Raw genomic sequence first — 18,452 nt, forward strand, 5'->3', positions numbered from 1 at the left:
GAGAAGACGAAAGAAGATATTTGTTTACATTAGAATTGAAATTCTGTAGACTGTAATTTTCAGGAAATACGTATGAAGGAAGGTTGTTCCAGAAAATAGTAGTTGAATGAATAAACAAGGAAGATGAAAAGTTGGGTCTGTGAGTTTGAAATTGGACAGTAAATGGATGTTGGCTGGTGGCAGCACATATTCGGACTGTTTTGAAAGAGAGAGCGGAAATTATTGAAGCCAATTCAGAAGAACAGTGCCTATGGAAGTATCTGTAGAAAAGGCATGCAGCAGAAACAGTACATCGACGAGTGGAGAGACTCTGTTAGAGATAAATCATTAATTAACCTAACTTCCCTCTTCTGAATGGAATCTAGAAGCCTGAGAGAGGTTTTGGGGGCACCATCCCAGATGTGGGAACAATATTCCATGGTAGGGTGGATTTGCGATTTGTACAGAGTGAACAGCTGTTTGGAAAAAAAGTAACGCAAGAGAGCAAAAGAGAAAACCAAGTTTTTTAGATGCAGAGGAAGCAATACAGTAAACCCCCGCTATTCGCGGGGGTTACGTTCCTGAGAAATGCCGCGAATACTGAAAACACGAATACTGAGTTATGGCTCCCATAGTAATAAAGGGGTTATGTTCCAAAGTATGAAATATACAACAAAAACTAGTCTAAAATTTTGTCTATGTATGTATTATATGTATCTTCATAATATGACTATGTACATAGACAATACATAGTGAAATGCAAGCATATGGCATCGAAATGAAAATAAGAAACAATTTAATATTAAATGTAATATTTATTAGAAATTTCAAACAAATCTTTCAAACGAGCGCCTTTGCTAGCTAAAAAACTCGTCCCGCCAGTGCTATCACCAGTTTTGCTAAAGTGTTGATAAAGGAGTTTTGCCTTTTCACGAATGATGAGTGAACTTAAAGAATTTTATTTTGAGTTCGGTCTTCTATCCACAGATTTAAAGCCTTTTCCATTTTTTTAAATTTAACATCACGAGTTACAGAGCAAATTTTTGAAGCAATTAGCGCATTTTCACGGACACTACGGCGGATTTTTCTTCCGATTTCTTGATTGGTCGTACCATTGACTCATTGATTTTATAATGTTTTGGCACTGAGGAGACACTTTCACCATTAGAAATTTTGTCTAATAACTCAATTTTATTCGCTAATGTCATCACCTTTGATCTTTTCACATTTCCCTTGTTATTCGTAGCCATATTTTTGTACGGGTTAGAAAGAACTTGTCCACAATAAAGTTGCTTTCTTCCATTAACACACTCGAAAAAGTCTGTTTTACACTGTAAAACAGTAGATTTATCACTTTTGTAAGCATATCAATTTATAAGCATATAAATTAAAAGCAAACGACGAAATCTTCCATGACAAGCGCATAACACATACTGAACAAGGATTAGCGAGAAACATCCAAACTCAATTTTGTCACCCCCTCTCCCCCCACCCACTTGAGCGCTGTTTTGACCAGGAAAGATAATTTTAGCCACGCCCATGTTTTTTTTATGGTGGAAAATGTTCACGCCGCTTTAAAATTCACATTTTTTCAGGTTTCATTTTATATTAAATCAGCGACTGCGAATACGCGAAACCGCGAATACAGATACCACGAATAGTGGGGGTTTACTGTATTTGTAATGTGCTTGTGCCAAGACAGATTAGAAGTCAGTGTAATCCCCAAAAGAGATATATCATTTTGCCTAGAAATCGGAGTGTCACTAAAGATAAGCATAAGAGCAGAGAATCCTTTTTGCAAAGATATAAGACAAGACTGAGTTTTAGAAGGATTGAAATCAACTAAGTTGTCTTTGTCCCAATGGATAATTACCCAGATCTCGACATTTAAGGAATTGGTAGTGGATATTCGAGAAGTTGAAGCTGATTGAGCAGGGCAAGGTTTCTCAAAATGGAAAGTGGAATGCAATGTGCTATCATTGGCAAAACTATGAATAGGATTTCCAGTCAACGGAAGAAGGTCACTAACATACAAGAGGAAAAGAGTGGGGGAAAGAACTGAACCTTGGGGGACACCGGCATCAATGCAGAAGTTAGAAGACAGAGAGCCATCTACTATCACCCTCAGTGAGCGATCAGAGAGAAAACTGGATAACCAATTACGAAAAACAGTTGGCAAACTATAAGATAGAAGCTTGTTTAGAAGACCTTTAGGCCAAACACGATCGAAAGCATTTGAGATGTCAAGAGCAACTGCTTGTGTTTCACTGAACTTTTCCATTGAATATGTCCATAAATGGGTAACATAAGCCAGAATATCACCAGAAGATCGACACTGACGGAATCCATGCTGGTGATCAATGATCAGACGGAATATACTAGATAGTTTAAGAGTTGGCAGTTGATTTCTCCATTACTTTAGAAAGAGTAGAAGTAATTGCAATGGGATGATAATTGGATGGGAAGTATTTGTCACCCTTTTTAGGAACTGGCTGGATATGAGCAAATTTCCAAGCAGAATGAACAACATCTTTGGAATAAGAAAGTGAAAAAAGGCGGCAAAGAACAGGAGTAAGTTCAGGAGTACAGATTTTGGGAACAAGTGGAGAAATACCATCAGGACCTAAAGTTTCTTAGCATCAAGATTCGTCAAAATCCTTCTGACATCCTTTTGACAGAAGATCACAGGAGGCATTGAATGGAGTGTGTTGGGAATGGTGGGAGGTGTTTTACCAAGATGATTAATACATGAGTTGGAAGAAAAATGGGATGCTAGCAGCTCAGCTTTATCCTTGGCTGAAGTGACAACAGAATCATCTCATTTTTACAAAGGTGGGAGCAGAGATGGGCAAATGTTGCGGCCAATAGCTTTGACAAGAGACCAGAATGCTCAGCAACCATTAGGGCAAGAAGCAAGTTTTCTACTCTTGCCTGTTCAAAATCTAGAGTTTGGATTGATTAATAACTGTTTACAATTGTTGCGAGCATTGATGTAGGCAGAAAATAAAACTGAAGAATTGGAAAGAAGCCAATTACGATATACAACGTTCTTCTCTTGAACAGCTTTAGCACATTTATTGGGCACTGACACAATCTTCTGAGCAAACGTTGACATCAGAAGTTTTGAAACAGTAATCCAACCAAGGAAAAGAAATCTTGCAGGTCATCCCATTTTGCATTCTTGTAATGCCAAACAATACGAGGTTGAGAATAGCCATGAGATAAAAACTCCATTGGAGAAGAGACAATCACCAAGGTGTGATCTGGGGTGCCTAAAGGACCACTCACTTTGACCGTGTACTTAGAAGGGTTGTTTGTGAGAAAAAGATCAACATGTTGGCTGTATGGTTAGGATTGTCCGGTATTCTTGTAGGTAAATGAACAATCTGTGTAAAGTCATCAGTAATTGCAAAAGCCTCAGCATCTCGGCCAGCTGGGTCGGCGTGACTAGAAAACGGATGCCAGCTGGAGTAATGAACATTAAAATCACCAATGAAAATTATCTCACTGTTAGCAAAGTTGGACTGGAGAAAGTCAAGTTGCAAAGAGAGGAAGTCAAAGAGCTCCAAGTGATTAGTGGAGTTGGGTGACCGGTAGAGACAACAGATGAATTTGACACAATGAGGTAGAGAGATTTTAAGCCAGAGAAGATTGAAAAGAGGAAATTCCAAATTACCAAATCTCTCACAGGGAATATCAGAATGGACATGTGCACAAGTACCACCTTTGAGGCAAAAGGAATCATACAGCGAATAATTTGGATAACTGAGATGAGCAGTAGTTGAATCAACCGATAACTGAGATTCTGTCAGAAAAAGTACATGGGGTTTGGCAGACTGCAAGTGGAAATAGACATCATTGAGACCACATATATTTGTGAAATAAACTAGGAAGTGTTTGGGAGGTTTAGATCTTTTCGCAGATAAGCTTACTCTATTAGAGTGACAATTCATGGTGTATTCAATAGTAGGAAAAAGTGGGGGGACAAGCTGTATGAAGTAATGAAATAATGAAATTTTTGGATATGGCATACACATGGTAAGAATATACCATGATTTACTCTAATTGATTGGAGTAAATGGGAAGAAAAGTCGACGTGGGGGAACAAAATTTTTAAATCAACTAGATGACTGTTATTTGTATCAACATGTCAGGGAAAAAACTAGAGGAAAGAATATCCTAGACCTCATCATCACACATGAATCAGATGACATAACATTGCTGACAGTAGAGGAACCAGTAGCAGGAAGTGATCACGGAGTTCCACGGTGGATGATGACGAGAGAGGTAGCAGAAGTAAAAGGCAAAGGAATGGGTTTTAATTTCAGAAAAGGAAATTACGATGCCTTAAGGTACTACATGGCCTCTATTAACTGGGTAGATATCGCGCAGAGAATGAATACAATTGAACTGTGGTACGCTTTTAAAACATTAATCACAGATGCCTTGAATGCGTATATACCATTAAAACAAGTAATATAAAAAAAAATTTTTTAAAGTCAATTCCTACTTAGGTCAACAAAGAAAAATTTTATTTTAGCATTAGCATTAGTAGAGGCATACGATGCAAGAAAGCAAGCTTATTCAGCATCAGCCCAAAAAAAAAAAAAAAAAAAAAAAACCCTCTCCCATTTCACCCCTCCGTTCGTTCGAAATACCTGTCCAGTTGAGCTTTAAATTTGTTTAGGCTATCAACTTCAACAACAAGTGATGGAAGTCGGTTCCACCAACCAACCACCCGCTGGCCAAAGGCAAATTTCCGCACATCTATCCGACATCCGTCCTTCCTCGGACGGATGTCGGATAGAATTTTAGTTACTTTTTATTAAATAATTACAATTAATATAAATATGTATATACATATGACAGAATCACAATATTAAGTGGCAAAATAGAAAGCGAATTTCCTTGCAATTTTCCATTTTCCTTTCTATATATGGTGTTGGACTATTATTTTTATTCACATGTTTCATTTTCCATTTTGTTCCCTCCTTGACTCAGACTAGAACCCAGAATGAAAAAGAATCTGAAAAAGAAATTTTTTCCAGCGATCTACACGCTTCGCCACTGACGGTATTTATTCCTAAATTTATATCCTGCTAAATATCTTATATAAGAGAAATTTTTTCTCCATATAAAACTAAAATTAATTAATTTAATTTAATTAATGAATTAATATTGAAAAAACTGTATTAACATCAAGTGTCATCCACTACAAGTTTAAAAAAATTTATTTGAACTTGAGTGGATGAATAAAAAGTATTTTATTAACGATTGAAAATTTGAACAAGATATATAAATATATATAGGGTGAGCGTGAACTAATAGTAGGAATTGAAAAATACTAAACGAGAAGGGTTCCAAGTTGGATGAATAGTGAAGTTGCCACATTACTTGAGCAGAAAAAGGTGGCATGGAAAGGTTACAGAGCAATAAAAAGTACTGAAGCCTATAACAGCTACAAGGTGATGTGTAATAGAGCCACAGAAAAGGTTCAACAGGCAAAGGCAGTTTATGAGAAATCACTAGCAAACAGAGCAAAGAGGGGGGATAAAGAATTCTTCACATATATAAATGCCAAGAAGAGCAGGGGAAAAAAACCAGATCGGACCTTTACGTAAGGGAAAGGGATAGTAATAAATACACCAGCTGCCTTTGCAGATGAACTCAACAGTTATTTTGCATCGATATTTACAAATGAAAAGCCTTTTGTGGCAATGGGAAATTGTAGGAGCGAAGTTAAAAAATAAGTAATTAATGATATTGAAATTTCGCAAGATTATTTAATGAAAAAACTTTCGAGCCTACAGACCAGTAAGGCTCCTGGAGTTGATGGAATATACCCTATAATCTTAAGAGAGGCGGCAAGCGAGTGCATTGAACCATTGAGGCTAATTATGCGAGCATCACTAGACTCTGGGGAGATTCCCTTGGATTGGAAAAGTGCAAATTTATCTCCCATACATAAGGGTGGCTCTAAAAGTGAAGTTGGAAATTATCGACCTGTCAGTCTGACTTTAGTAGTAGGGAAAATCATGGAGGCAATGATTAAGGGTGGAATTCAGGATCATTTGGATTGAATTGAAATTCTCAAGGATACTCAGCATGGTTTTGTAAAGGGAAAATCATGTTTAACAAATCTGGTTCGCTATTTCGAAAGGGTCACTCACGAGTTGGATTTAGGGAATAATTTCAACATTGTTTATTTAGATTTCAGCAAAGCTTTTGACTCAGTCCCACATGAGCGGTTGCTTTATAAGCTGGAACAGGTTGGAATCACTGGAAAATCCTTAGATGGATAGCAGATGGCTTCAGGAAGGAGGCAGAGGGTTGTGATAAATGGCTATTCCTCAGATTGGGTTGATGTAAGAAGTGGGGTTCCCCAAGGATCAGTATTAGGACCACTGTTGTTTTTAATTTTCATAAACGACATTGATGAAGGGATAGAGGGCGTGATGTCTAAATTTGCAGATGATGTTAAAATTGGTAGAGTAGTTAATGATCACTGTCAAGCTGAGCTCCTTCAGAGAGACCTAGATAGACTTCAGGAATGGTCAGAAAAATGGCAGCTCTGCTTTAATCCAACAAAGTGTAAGGTATTACACCTGGGAAACAGTAATCCCAAAATAACTTATTCACTTGGTGGAGTTCAACTAAACCCAGTACTGGAGGAAAGGGACTTGGGTGTTACAATACAGTAGTCAGACATGAAATTCTCTGAGCATTGTAAACAGGTTGCAAGGAAGGCCCATGGTGTCCTATCAATGATCTATCGAACTTTTGCAAGTAGAGATAGGGACGTGATAATCCCATTATATAAGGCTTATGTTAGACCACACTTGGAATACTGTGTTCTAGTATGGAGACCGCACCTAAAGAAAGACATGGAGCTTCTTGAAAGGGTGAAAAGAAGGGTAACTCGCCTGGTGAGATCGGCAAAAGGGCGTCCTTATGATTGATTGATTGATTGATTGATTTGGTAGTTGTTGGCGCATCGGCTTCTGTGGCCATATTGCACCTCCCAAGGTTTTTGCAGTACTTTGATCCAAGCCCGAGGCGGGAATCGAACCCGCGACCTTTGGGTTGCCGGGCAGGTACTTTACCCGTTCGGCTAGCCCGGTCGGCACGCGTCCTTATGAAGAAAGACTTCGAATATGTGGGTTGCAGAGTTTGGAAACTAGACACCTTAGAGGAGATTTGATTGAGGTGTTTAAGGCTCTGAGAGGCATCAGTAAAATGAATGAGGACAAAATTTTCAAGATTATAAATGATGCTAGAACTAGGGGACATAAATTCAAGTTACGGGGGGAAATGTTTAGATTGGACTGCAGGAAGTTTTATTTTAGCCAGCGAGTTATAAATTACTGGAATAAGTTGCCTTCATGGGTGGTAGAGGCCGACAGTTTGGGGAAATTCAAAGGTCATCTGGATAGTACTTTCGGGTAAGGGAAGCGCATAGGATGATAGGTTTAATTTCTCTTTTTTTTTTTTTTTTATTAATTATTATTATTTAGTTATTTATTTTATTTTATTTATTTATTTTTTTTTTTTTGTTTTTATCATTGTTTTGTTCGGGTTTTTTTTTTTTTTTTCGGCTGGTGCAGCATAAGCCATAGGCTTTCTTGCACCATGCGGCCGTTACTAATACTAATACTATACCCAGATCCTTGACATAACGTGGCCTCAACAATGCCCCCCGCATACACACTACTCGGACTCCCTCCAGTCACTATCTGGCAGAGTAGAGGTAGCAAGATTATACACTAGCTGATCCGGAAGCCTCCTAAAGAGTTACCAATAGGTTCGGTCCGGTGTACTAACTAGTGGCCGGCATGCGAACACTGTTTTAGAGCTGTACCGTCGAAATGTAAGGAAGATTGGATCTCGCCATGATGGTCATCATAACCTCAAAAGTCATCAATCATACTGCATGATGGAAGAGATAGGGAAGGGATGTCCGGAACTTAGCTCTAGAGACTAAACATGGGTTCCACCACTTCAAGCCTCCAATAAGCAAAGTGGTGGTATTGCACCAGTTGATGAGAGTCATCTACCACCTAACACCGCCTGGTAACATAGAGAGGTGGCATTCCTCCATGTGGTGTGGGCACCACACCTCAACCCCTGCTTATGTTGGTTCATACCTGGGTGCTTGTGCATGGAGGTTACACCCTGGATTACTAACAGTCCCACCATAGTGTGCTTGTGCATGGAGGTTATACCCTGGATTACTAACAGTCCCACCATCGTGAAGGTGCAAGCAGAGGATCTGGCTGTCACAGACTGTCTGGATTTCGCCAAAATTGGGTCCACTTGGCTTGAATGTAACCCAAATATCAGTTCCATCAGTGTTTTAGACTCCCAGGTAGCAAGTACAGCTTGTCTGGCATATCTGAGAGAATGTCTGTGACAGCCTCAAGGACCAAAGATGCAAGGATATTTCCTGGTGCTATTAAGACAGTATAAGGTGGATCAGAAAACTGCTAGCTTGGGGGGATACACAGGCTAATAGATTAACTAAAACAGCAGGTAGAGATCAAAGTGATTCTTGCATTACTTCTACAGAAATATACAGCAACCTGGAAAGGAAGATGCCAGGGATTTCAAGCCTTGCTATGGGTCATCACGAAACAAGTAAATACATTTGCTGTGTTAGGGTAACTAAGAGTAAGAAAAGGTGCATATATACCTGCACATACACTAATGTTGGGAGCATAGTAAATAAATTTTATGAATGTGAACTACTGATTAAATCATCAAATGCAGACATTGAGGGGATATCAGAGACATGGTGTCAATCAAACAAAAGGACTGCCGAATTCTAATATGGAAAAGATATATACAGAAAGGACAGAAGTGAGAGTTATGCTATTAGTTAAGAACCATATTAAATATAAGGCATATTAAATGATCATTGATATGGATGGCCACTGCAATGCTGAATCAGTTTGGTGTAATGTAAACACTGGGAAAAAATGAAAATAGTAAAGTGTAGGAGTGTATTATAGGCTTAATGACCGTGATGAGTATAACAAACAACTATACAAATAAATAGAGTGGGTCAGTAAATCAGAATGTCATATAATGAGGAATTTTAACTTTCCAGATATTGAGTGGAACTTGTGGCTTGGTCACAAACACTAGCAAAACTTTTCTGGATTTATTGGATGACTGTTTTCTACAGCAGCAGCATGTTAGCATTAGTAGGCATATGATGCAAGAAAGCAAGCTTATAGAGCAGCAACAAGAAGAAACAATGCTCTTAATCTGATTATCAACAGTGATCCTTCATGCATTAAGAATCTGCAGGTAAAAGATCCACTGGGTGGCAGTGATCACAGTGTATTTATAAGGGATTTAATTACAGACATAAATACCAAAGAATAAATGGAAGAATTTCTTCTTTTGCAAAAGTGACTACAGTAGTCTCAGACAATTTTTAAATTCTATGCAGTGGGGCTAGCTGAAGATGTTACCAACAGCAATTCTAAATGTAAAGTATTCAAGGAAGTAATCAGCTACTGGTATGTAATCATAGAAGCTATTTGGTATGTAAAGCGTAGTGCTTTACATACCAACTAAGAAATACTGCTCAAGAGTTAGACATAAATGAATGTTAGATGAACTGATGAGACTCGTGGCATAGGGAAAAAAATGCATGGGATGCATATAAATTATTAGGCAATACAGAACCCTATGGTGGATATAAACTAGACTGTAATCAAGTCACAAAGGAGGTTAGACAAGCTAAGACATTACTACAAGCCTCTGGCAAAGAATGCAAAGGAAAATAGCAATAACCTCTTTACTTATATTAACAATAGAAGGAAGGGGTTTAATCGCATTGGTCCACTTGATGTCACTAGTTTAACTGTTGATGATCCTGCCCAGGTTGCTAAAAACATTATAGGTATTTTGCAACTACATTCACACATGGAGAATTCTTTAGGGAAGGTGGTGCCAGAAGTTAATAAAACTAACAGGAAGCTTAATGATTTTGTGATAACTCAGAGGAAAGTGGAAGAGAAATTGTTCAAGCTAAACATAAAAAAGGCACCTGGGGAGGATGGGATCTATCCAGATATATTAAGGGAAGCAGCAAAGGAAAAAAGCAATCCCTTAACCATAATTATGAGAGTATGTTTAGATTCATAGAAGGCCCCTGTGGACTGGACTAGAGATGTGTGAAGGTGACATGAGTAATTACAAACCTGTTAGCTTAACTTCTGTTCCAGAGAAAATAATTAAGTCACACACAATTCTCTGAGTGGGACAAGACAGCTAATGGGGTTTTGTCAATGATATACAGAAATTTTGATAGCTGGGATGGGAGGTGATTATCACATTGTACAAGACAATGGTTAGGCTACATCTTCAGTGCTGCATACAGGGCTGGAAGCCTCAGTTTAGAAAGAATGTGGATCTGTTGGAATAAGTGCCAAGGTCAACAAGACTGGTGAAGTAAACAAAATTGTGGTCTTATCAATAAAAGCTTCAGTCCTGCAAATTTCAGCATCTATAGACTAGGCACCTGTAAGGTGATCTGATTTTATTGTTTAAGGCTTTGAAAGGATTGAATAAGCTCAATGTTGATTCCATTCTTCTTCTTGCTCAGGCAAGGAAACAAATGAAAGAATTCTAATGCAGTGCTAAGCAAACCATAAAAGCTCAACAGTTAAGTTCATGAATAAGCAGCAGCAACACCTTAAGACCTGCTGAAAAGGGGTGGAGTGATATCCTGCCTCATCTCATCCTCCACTTAAAACACTGCTAAAATGTAACTAGCTTTGCATGCCATACAAATCAAAATTTTATGCTTGGTTTGGCTACACCAGCAGTTCTTAATTTAAGTCAGAGCCACAACATCATAAGGGTCTCCCAAGGGAACCACGAACACTGTTGCAACTAAAATCACTGTCTTCCTCTTCCTTTGCTTGAGGGCAACAACAATTCCCCATTTCTCAACTAAACTATTGTTTACATCGCCATTCAAATACAACTGCAGAAGCTGCATTATTAGAAGTATCAGTCATGATCCTGCTGGTGACCTTGTTAAACACATGCCTCAAATTAATTAGACCTTCAACTTGTCAGACTTAGTACAAAACCTACAAATTGTAATAAACTGCCAAGATCTGAACCAATGGCTGATGCACTTAACTGCTCGTATAGGTTGTTGCAGCACGTGAGCAGCAAAAAAATAAATAAACAAATATATATATATATATATATATTATTTACAGTTTTAGATTTATAAATGAATATACATTCTTTTAAGAGATTGTAAATATGTAATAGATTGTAAATATGTATGGATTGAAAATATGATTATAAATATCATATGATTGTTATATGTAAATAAGTTGTGTATATGTATATATAAATGTTTATATGGTTTTAATTGATTTATTTTAAAGATTTACATTTTAGGTGTATAGGCTTATAATTGAATGTTTTCTTTTAGGAGATTGTGAATAAGCATATATGATTGTTGTGAATAAGTATATATGATTGTTGTGAAAGTATATACGATTGTTTTATTATACAGTGCACACGAGGCTTTACGGGACGATTTTATGGAATTTATATAATATTTGTTTAAGAGTTATTTATTTATTTTATTTTTTTGAAGATGAAATTTGAACATGATAACGTTACCTGAATGTTGTATATATGGCTTATTGGGTCGTGTGAATGATTTTTTGTTTGTTTTTGTGTATATGTATTTATCTCTTATTATGTTTGTTTGTTATTTGGTTTTTAGGAGCATTAGCAACTAAGGCCATATTGCTCCAGGATATGCGGTGGTCATTCCTGACCTTTCCACATCCTCCGTATTTGGTGGTGACGGGCTCGAACCCCGGTCTAATCAAGAAGCGTGTGCTACACACTGCTGCTCCTTCCCACCTGGCTACGGAGGCACCTCTTATTATGTATATTTATAAGGACTGTAATGTGGAGGAGCCAAAGGCTCTGGTAGCATTATACTACAAGAGGTAAAGAAATAAATTAAATTGAATATGTTATTTACAAGTCTTTGCCATGTTTGTAAATTGCATGTGCTCTACTGCAAAATTTGCCTGATTGCAGGATAAGAAAATCTCGGTTGCAGGTTTTGTATCTCTAATGAGATTAGATCAATCCTACTTGAAAATGCCTTGGCTTCAACATAAGGCAATTAAGGTCATCAATATATTGTACACATTCTTTGATTGGTTTGATTGTTTTGTAAGATCAAACACCCAAGCTGTCAAGAAAAAAAAAAAAGTAGAATTCTGCTTGAGACTGACAGTCACTGAAAAATCCTATACATTTCTATCATAGTAGCAACTGAACTGAATTCACATCTTTCCCACAGTACCTCCGTAGCCAGGTTTTAGCAGTGCGTAGCACGCGCTTCTTGATTAGACCAGGGTTCGAGCCCGTGACCACCAAATACGGAGATGCGGAAAGGTCAGGAATGCCCACCGCATATCCCCAAAGCAATATGGCCTTAGTTCCTAATGCTCCTAAAAACCAAATAACAACAACTTTCCAAATGAGAAGCAAGAGGAATAGCCATTACCGTGGGCACCTTCACAAAATTAAAATGTAACTGCATGGAAAGGGTGTCCAAAATACCTGAATATGATTAAACTAAAGCCAGCATTCCTCTTTTTTTTTTTTTTTACCTTTCATACCAAGGGTCAAAACAAAACAGTACTGGCTCAAAACAGTAAAAAGTTACTAGTTCAATTGTTACTTGAACTAGCAGAATCATTAATAATAGAAATAGGATGCTAAAAAAATGTGCAAACCTGTATTCTCAAGTGAATGATAAAACTCATGCAATGGCCAGCATTACACTATTTCTTCATCACACAAAAAACTCGCACCAGGGGTTCACAAATTTAAATTCTTCTTAGCTTAGCTGGCACTAAACTAAGAAAAATTAAAATGACATTTATAACTACTCAAAAGTTAAGTTGAACACTCACCTAGAACATTTGCAGAGTTCGACAAAAGTGAGATGGCGAAAGACGTACAGTAAAATTGAGTCAGGTAAAAGATTTATATTTAAAGATTTTGGTCTCCCACGAGAACCACGAAGACTACTGCAACTTAAATCATTGTCTTCCTCTTCCTTTGCTTGAGGGCAACAACAATTCCCCATTCCTCAGCCAAACTCTCTTGTTTACATCGCCATTCAAATACAATTGCAGAAGCTGAACTATTAGAAGTATGAGTCACGATCCTGGTGGTGACCTTGATAAACACATGCCTCAAATTAATCAGACCTTCAACTTGTCAGACTTCTACAAAACGTAATAAACTGCCACGATCTGGACCAACGGCCGATGCGCTTAACTGCGCTTGTAAAGGTTGCAATACATGAACAACAAAAAAACGTAAAAATATAAATAAATATATGTATAGATAATTATGTTGTTTACAAGTTTTCGCTTTATAAATACCAATATAAGTAAAATAAAAACTAATATAAGTAAGAATTAGAACATTTAAAAGCATCGTGTAGTCATTAAAAGTCATCACGTGGGCTCTGACAAATCTGAAAGAAATAAAGATATTTTGAACTACTACGTGTTATAAATGGATTTTATTTGAAATAAAATTCATTTCTAGCACGTAGTAGTTCAAATCGAATAGCGAATTCCCTCAATAGTGAGTAAATAAATTATTTCGATCCAAAAAAATTCGCTAGATGCATCTGCTGATCAGTGGCGAAACTACCCCAGGTCTGCAGCAGCCGGAAAGGGGGTACGGACGTGTAAATTGCAATTTCGTTATTGGTACTAATCGAAATGAAACCCATTTCTAACACGTAGTTAAGCAAAGGTGTATCATCAGGAGCTTGGGCCCCTTGTACTGTACAACGTTTCCATCTTCGCGGTAGCACAGTGGTTATAATTATCGTATCCCTCCCACACGGGGTGGAAAGACCGGGGTTCGAATCCCCTCCATAAAGAGAGGAATTGTTATCGGTTTTTCCCACTTCGTGGCTACGTTAGTCGATCTCATGCGAGGACAGCAAGATTTTTCGTCCAGTAAAACAGGCAAAACCGACTAGAGAACGCGTAATTTACAGAATTAAACGCCTCACCTACCCGCGTGAATACGCATGGGCAGACAAGGTAATTTCTCGTCGTCCTAAAATGGCAGGTTGTTTTCTTTCTCTCAATTTAAGCAAGAAACTCCAACCTAGCAATGTCTCTTTTATTATTATTATTATTATTATTATTATTATTATTAGCCATACGGTGCAAGGAAGCCTAAGGCTTTTGCTGCACCAGCCAAAAAAAAAAAAAAAAAAAAAATTTCTGAGTTATCCCTGAGAGAGAGAGAGAGAGAGAGAGACAGAGTCAGAAATAGAAGGAAATCACCAAGAAAGAGAAGAATGATGATATCCAGCTCAGGACCCTGGGTGTGCCAAGCCCATACTCACCAGATGTGAGCCCCTCCCCAAAGTTAATTCTGGCACCCGGCCCTCTGGACCAGCCCTAATTCATACATCTCCAAATCGAGTTGTTATCCGCTATTATGCTCACCTCAGTTTCCTTTTTCTTTTCAAACCTACTAGGAAATTTCTTCCACTATTACCTTACCTAGTACTCTTCCATAAACTTATGAAAAATAGTTTTTATTGCTGAATGTTTCAAAATTTTTTTGAAAGTTTTATTCAACGTTTTGCTACATTTTATATAGCACAAATTAAGAGTGGGTTCTGTCTAGCGATTAGTTCCCATAATGTAGTTAAAGTCAGGGCCGATTTTAAGCGCTGGAGTACTATTTTAAGTGTTGACAGCACTTAAAATAAAAATTTATGAAAACGATATACAATACTGTACATATAAATTGTAATATCAGTAAATTTTTGGGACCCCTATCGGTTTGGGGCTGCATTTCCTAGCGGAAATGTTATTCATTTGCAATGAAAACTAATAATAAGAAGAAATCAATAATATTCCAATCAACAAAAAAAAAAAAAAATAGCCATAAAAATGAAAAAGAAATATATGCACTGTTTTTTTTTTTTTTTTTTTTATTTCCTTGAATGCGGTGCGCGGACAGAGTTCATCTCAGAGCACAAAAGTTCTTACCGCAACGCTCCTAACACTTAAGTCATGATAATTATTTAACTTGACCGCATTATTATTATTATTATTATTATTATTATTATTATTATTAGCCATATGGTGCAAGGAAGCCTGAGGCTTATTCTGCAGCAGCCAAAAAAAAAAAAAAAAAAAAAATTCTGAATTACACTCAAGAGAGAGAGAGAGAGGGGGTCAGAAGTACCCTGGGTGTACCAAGCCCATACTCACCAGATGTGAGTCCCTTTGTTAATATGGTTATAGAATTGTCTATTGTTATTCCTGAAGAACTTCAATTATCCATTGATAAACGGACTTTTCGTAAAACAACAATTAAATTAGTATTAATTAAACTAATGCTGACTAAATGAATACTGAATTAATAATATTAAAATATGATACTTTCCATAGACAGACAACCTTTCTTGTCCAAAGGTCGCTGAAGAAACGTGTCCTGTTAACTCCGTGAAGATATGTTTAAATGTGCACTAATATACTTTCAGGCCAGACTAAAATTTGGCCTGAGATCTCCCTGATTTCAGGGAGATCTCGCTAACTGCACTTTCAGGGAGATCTCATTAACTGCATCTATAATCATAGTTTATTGGAATAAATTTCGGACTGCCTTTCTCGGCATGTTAGCATATATGCATAATGCGCCTATTGTTTTTCTAGTGTCCCTGCATCTGTCTATCCATCCGACTCCCAGTGGATGGATTTTCATGAAATGTTATAGTTCGGCCTTCTAAAAATATTTGTGGAGCTATTGCAAATTTAATTAAAATTGCATCAATAGAATTCTGGAAATTATTATTTGTTTCTTTCTTTCTTTCTTTCTTTTTTTTTTTTTTTTTTTTCGTACTCGTAATAACTTGACTCAGTGAATATTTTCATTAAATTTTTGATTTGGCTCTTTTAGAAAGATTTGAATCTTTCTAAAATTAAAATCAAACCAAATAGATTCCGACTATTATGATTTATTTGTTCGTTTCTACGTGTAATATCTCGACCTCCAATACATGGATTTTCGTGAAATTTTATATATAGGTCTTTTGGAAAGATTTATCTGCCCTAATCAAATTTCATTAAAATCGGATAAGATTTTAATTCGGCAATTATTATTATTATTATTTCCTTTTTTTTTTTCTTTTTTTTCGTACACTTCACAATAGGCCACCCATTATACCGTAAGTTGCATCTGAAGCACTGGATATTTGTTGTCATTGCGATAGTTAAAGGCAACAAACAGAGGCTCACATCTGGTGAGTATGGGCTTGGCACACCCAGCGTCCTGAGCTGGATGTCATCATTCTTCTCTTTCTTAGTGATTCTCTTCTACTTCTGACTGTTGTTTTCTCTCTCTCTCAGAGTAATTCAGAAATTTTTTTTTTTTTTTTTTTGGCTGGTGCAGCATAAGCCTCAGGCTTCCTTGCACCATATAGATAATAATAATAATAATAACATAAAATGCAGGTCCGGCATTAGGGGTACGCAAGTGAGGCATTTATTACAGTCGCTGCGCCATTAATAAAATATGTTTTACATTTAACATTCATTATCAAATTTCTACTTTCTTTCTACTCCAGATACAAAATATCTTTTCTTATTTATTGTAGTTAGGTTTTCACTCTCTACAATTATGCAAATATACCACAGCGATAGGTACAGTAATCCATAACCCCTTAATGATGTTGATTGCGGAATTATTAATAAAATATTTTGTTAAGTGCTTTCTTTGGTTCGGCAGACTATAGGCGCTTTTCTGTAGGGGCGCGGATAAATTTGCGAGGGCTTTTTTTGCAAGTCGTTAGCGGTTTTCTCCGGATAAACCCGCAAAACGAAATGTTATATGAATCAGGTGCCGTTACAAAGTTTTGCCTCAGGCGCCACAAACGCTAGCACCGTAACTGATAAAATGATCAACGTTGCGGATGCACAGAAACGAAATTCTTTTAAAAGTCATTACTTTTTGTGTTTTTTTTTTTTTTTTTATGTCATAAATCATTACTGTTTACTAACACGAAATGTAACGCACTGGGTACATGAAATAACCTGTATATATATGTTCCATTCAGTGGCGTAGCTAAGTTTTTTGGGCCCTTAGGCAAGAAATCATTTTGAGCCTCTGTTTTTATTAAAATAAATTCTAATTAGGTATAATATAAAAAAAATGCTGAATCATTTTAATAACATAAATATGTATTTTATTTTCGATTTCTTTATAATTTGACAAACACATCATAAACATGAAAATTAATATTACAATATGATACTACTTATTAAATACAATTTGACAAACATAAAAAATTATCCTATAACTAATAAATTTATGAAAAAAGTTAAAATGTTACTTTTAGTGCTTTTACATTTGCGAAATTATTAATAAAATCCATTTTACTGGCATATTTACGCTCAATAGCCAATATTGCAAAATTGCGCAGTCTACTTTCACCAACAGCATTTCTTTTATAATCTTTTGTTATTCGTAATTTACTAAATGATCATCTTTCAGCAGAGACAGCTGGCGGGGTAAAAAATAACATAAATAAAGTAAAAATTTCTGAAAAGTCAAATAAAAAATTGTCTGATAGACATGTCTGCTGATAAATCTTGTTTAATAAGTGTGATTAAATTACAAATATTGAATCAGCAGTTGGGGAGATAGAGTACAGATGAATACTTTTTTATGAGATTTTCAAACTCACTTAATATACCAGCATTTGACATATTAATTATTTTTTCAGAAATATTTTTACAAATATTAATTATTTGTAACTTCAGATTTCCCAGTAAATTTAGAAAGAAGATCCCATCTTTTTGTACTATTTCCAAAAAAATTATACAAAATTTGAAGAATGTTGAAAAATGATGAAACGTTATTACAACAATTTACGCTATCATTAATAACTAAATTTAAATTGTGACTTGCACAATGAATGTACTCTGCATTTGATTGGATCCTGCGTGACTGCACACCATTATAAACCCCACTCTTGTCATTAGCCCCATTCCTGACCATAACATTTTTCAATGGGAATATTTAGTTTGTGTAATATTTTCATTATATTATCCGTTACCATTTCTGCCGAATGATCATTCATGTCATAGAAATTGATAGAATCCTAAAAACGTTTCACAAATTTCAAATCTTTGGATTTTTCATTTTCGTCGCAAATTATGTGAACATGTCGTACAATAACACTTAATTGATCTTTTTGGTGAGATCTTGAGTAGTATCCAAAATTAGTGAATAGAATGGTGCTGAATTAATTTTGAGTAACACTTTTCGTTTGTTAATTTGATTTCTTTTGTTAATTTGGTACCTAAACATTCTATTAACTCATTTTGGACAGTGGGGCTTAAATAAGTTACTGAACCAGA

General features: G+C 36.4%; 1 protein-coding gene across 1 annotated transcript in view; it reads right to left on the reverse strand.

The window, feature by feature from the left end:
• LOC150089436 (uncharacterized) overlaps positions 1–13,132 on the reverse strand; it is a 140,371-nt gene extending 127,239 nt beyond the window's left edge. Inside the window, exon 1 of the mRNA XM_090389981.1 lies at positions 12,957–13,132. Coding sequence (XP_090246107.1) covers positions 12,957–13,132 — 176 coding nt within the window. The remainder of the gene's footprint in view (positions 1–12,956) is intronic.
• Positions 13,133–18,452: the final 5,320 nt, after the last annotated feature.

Source organism: Mastigoproctus giganteus, chromosome 2 (genome assembly GCF_048544385.1).
Source record: "Mastigoproctus giganteus isolate SK-2022 chromosome 2, ASM4854438v1, whole genome shotgun sequence".
Lineage (NCBI taxonomy): Eukaryota > Metazoa > Arthropoda > Arachnida > Uropygi > Thelyphonidae > Mastigoproctus > Mastigoproctus giganteus.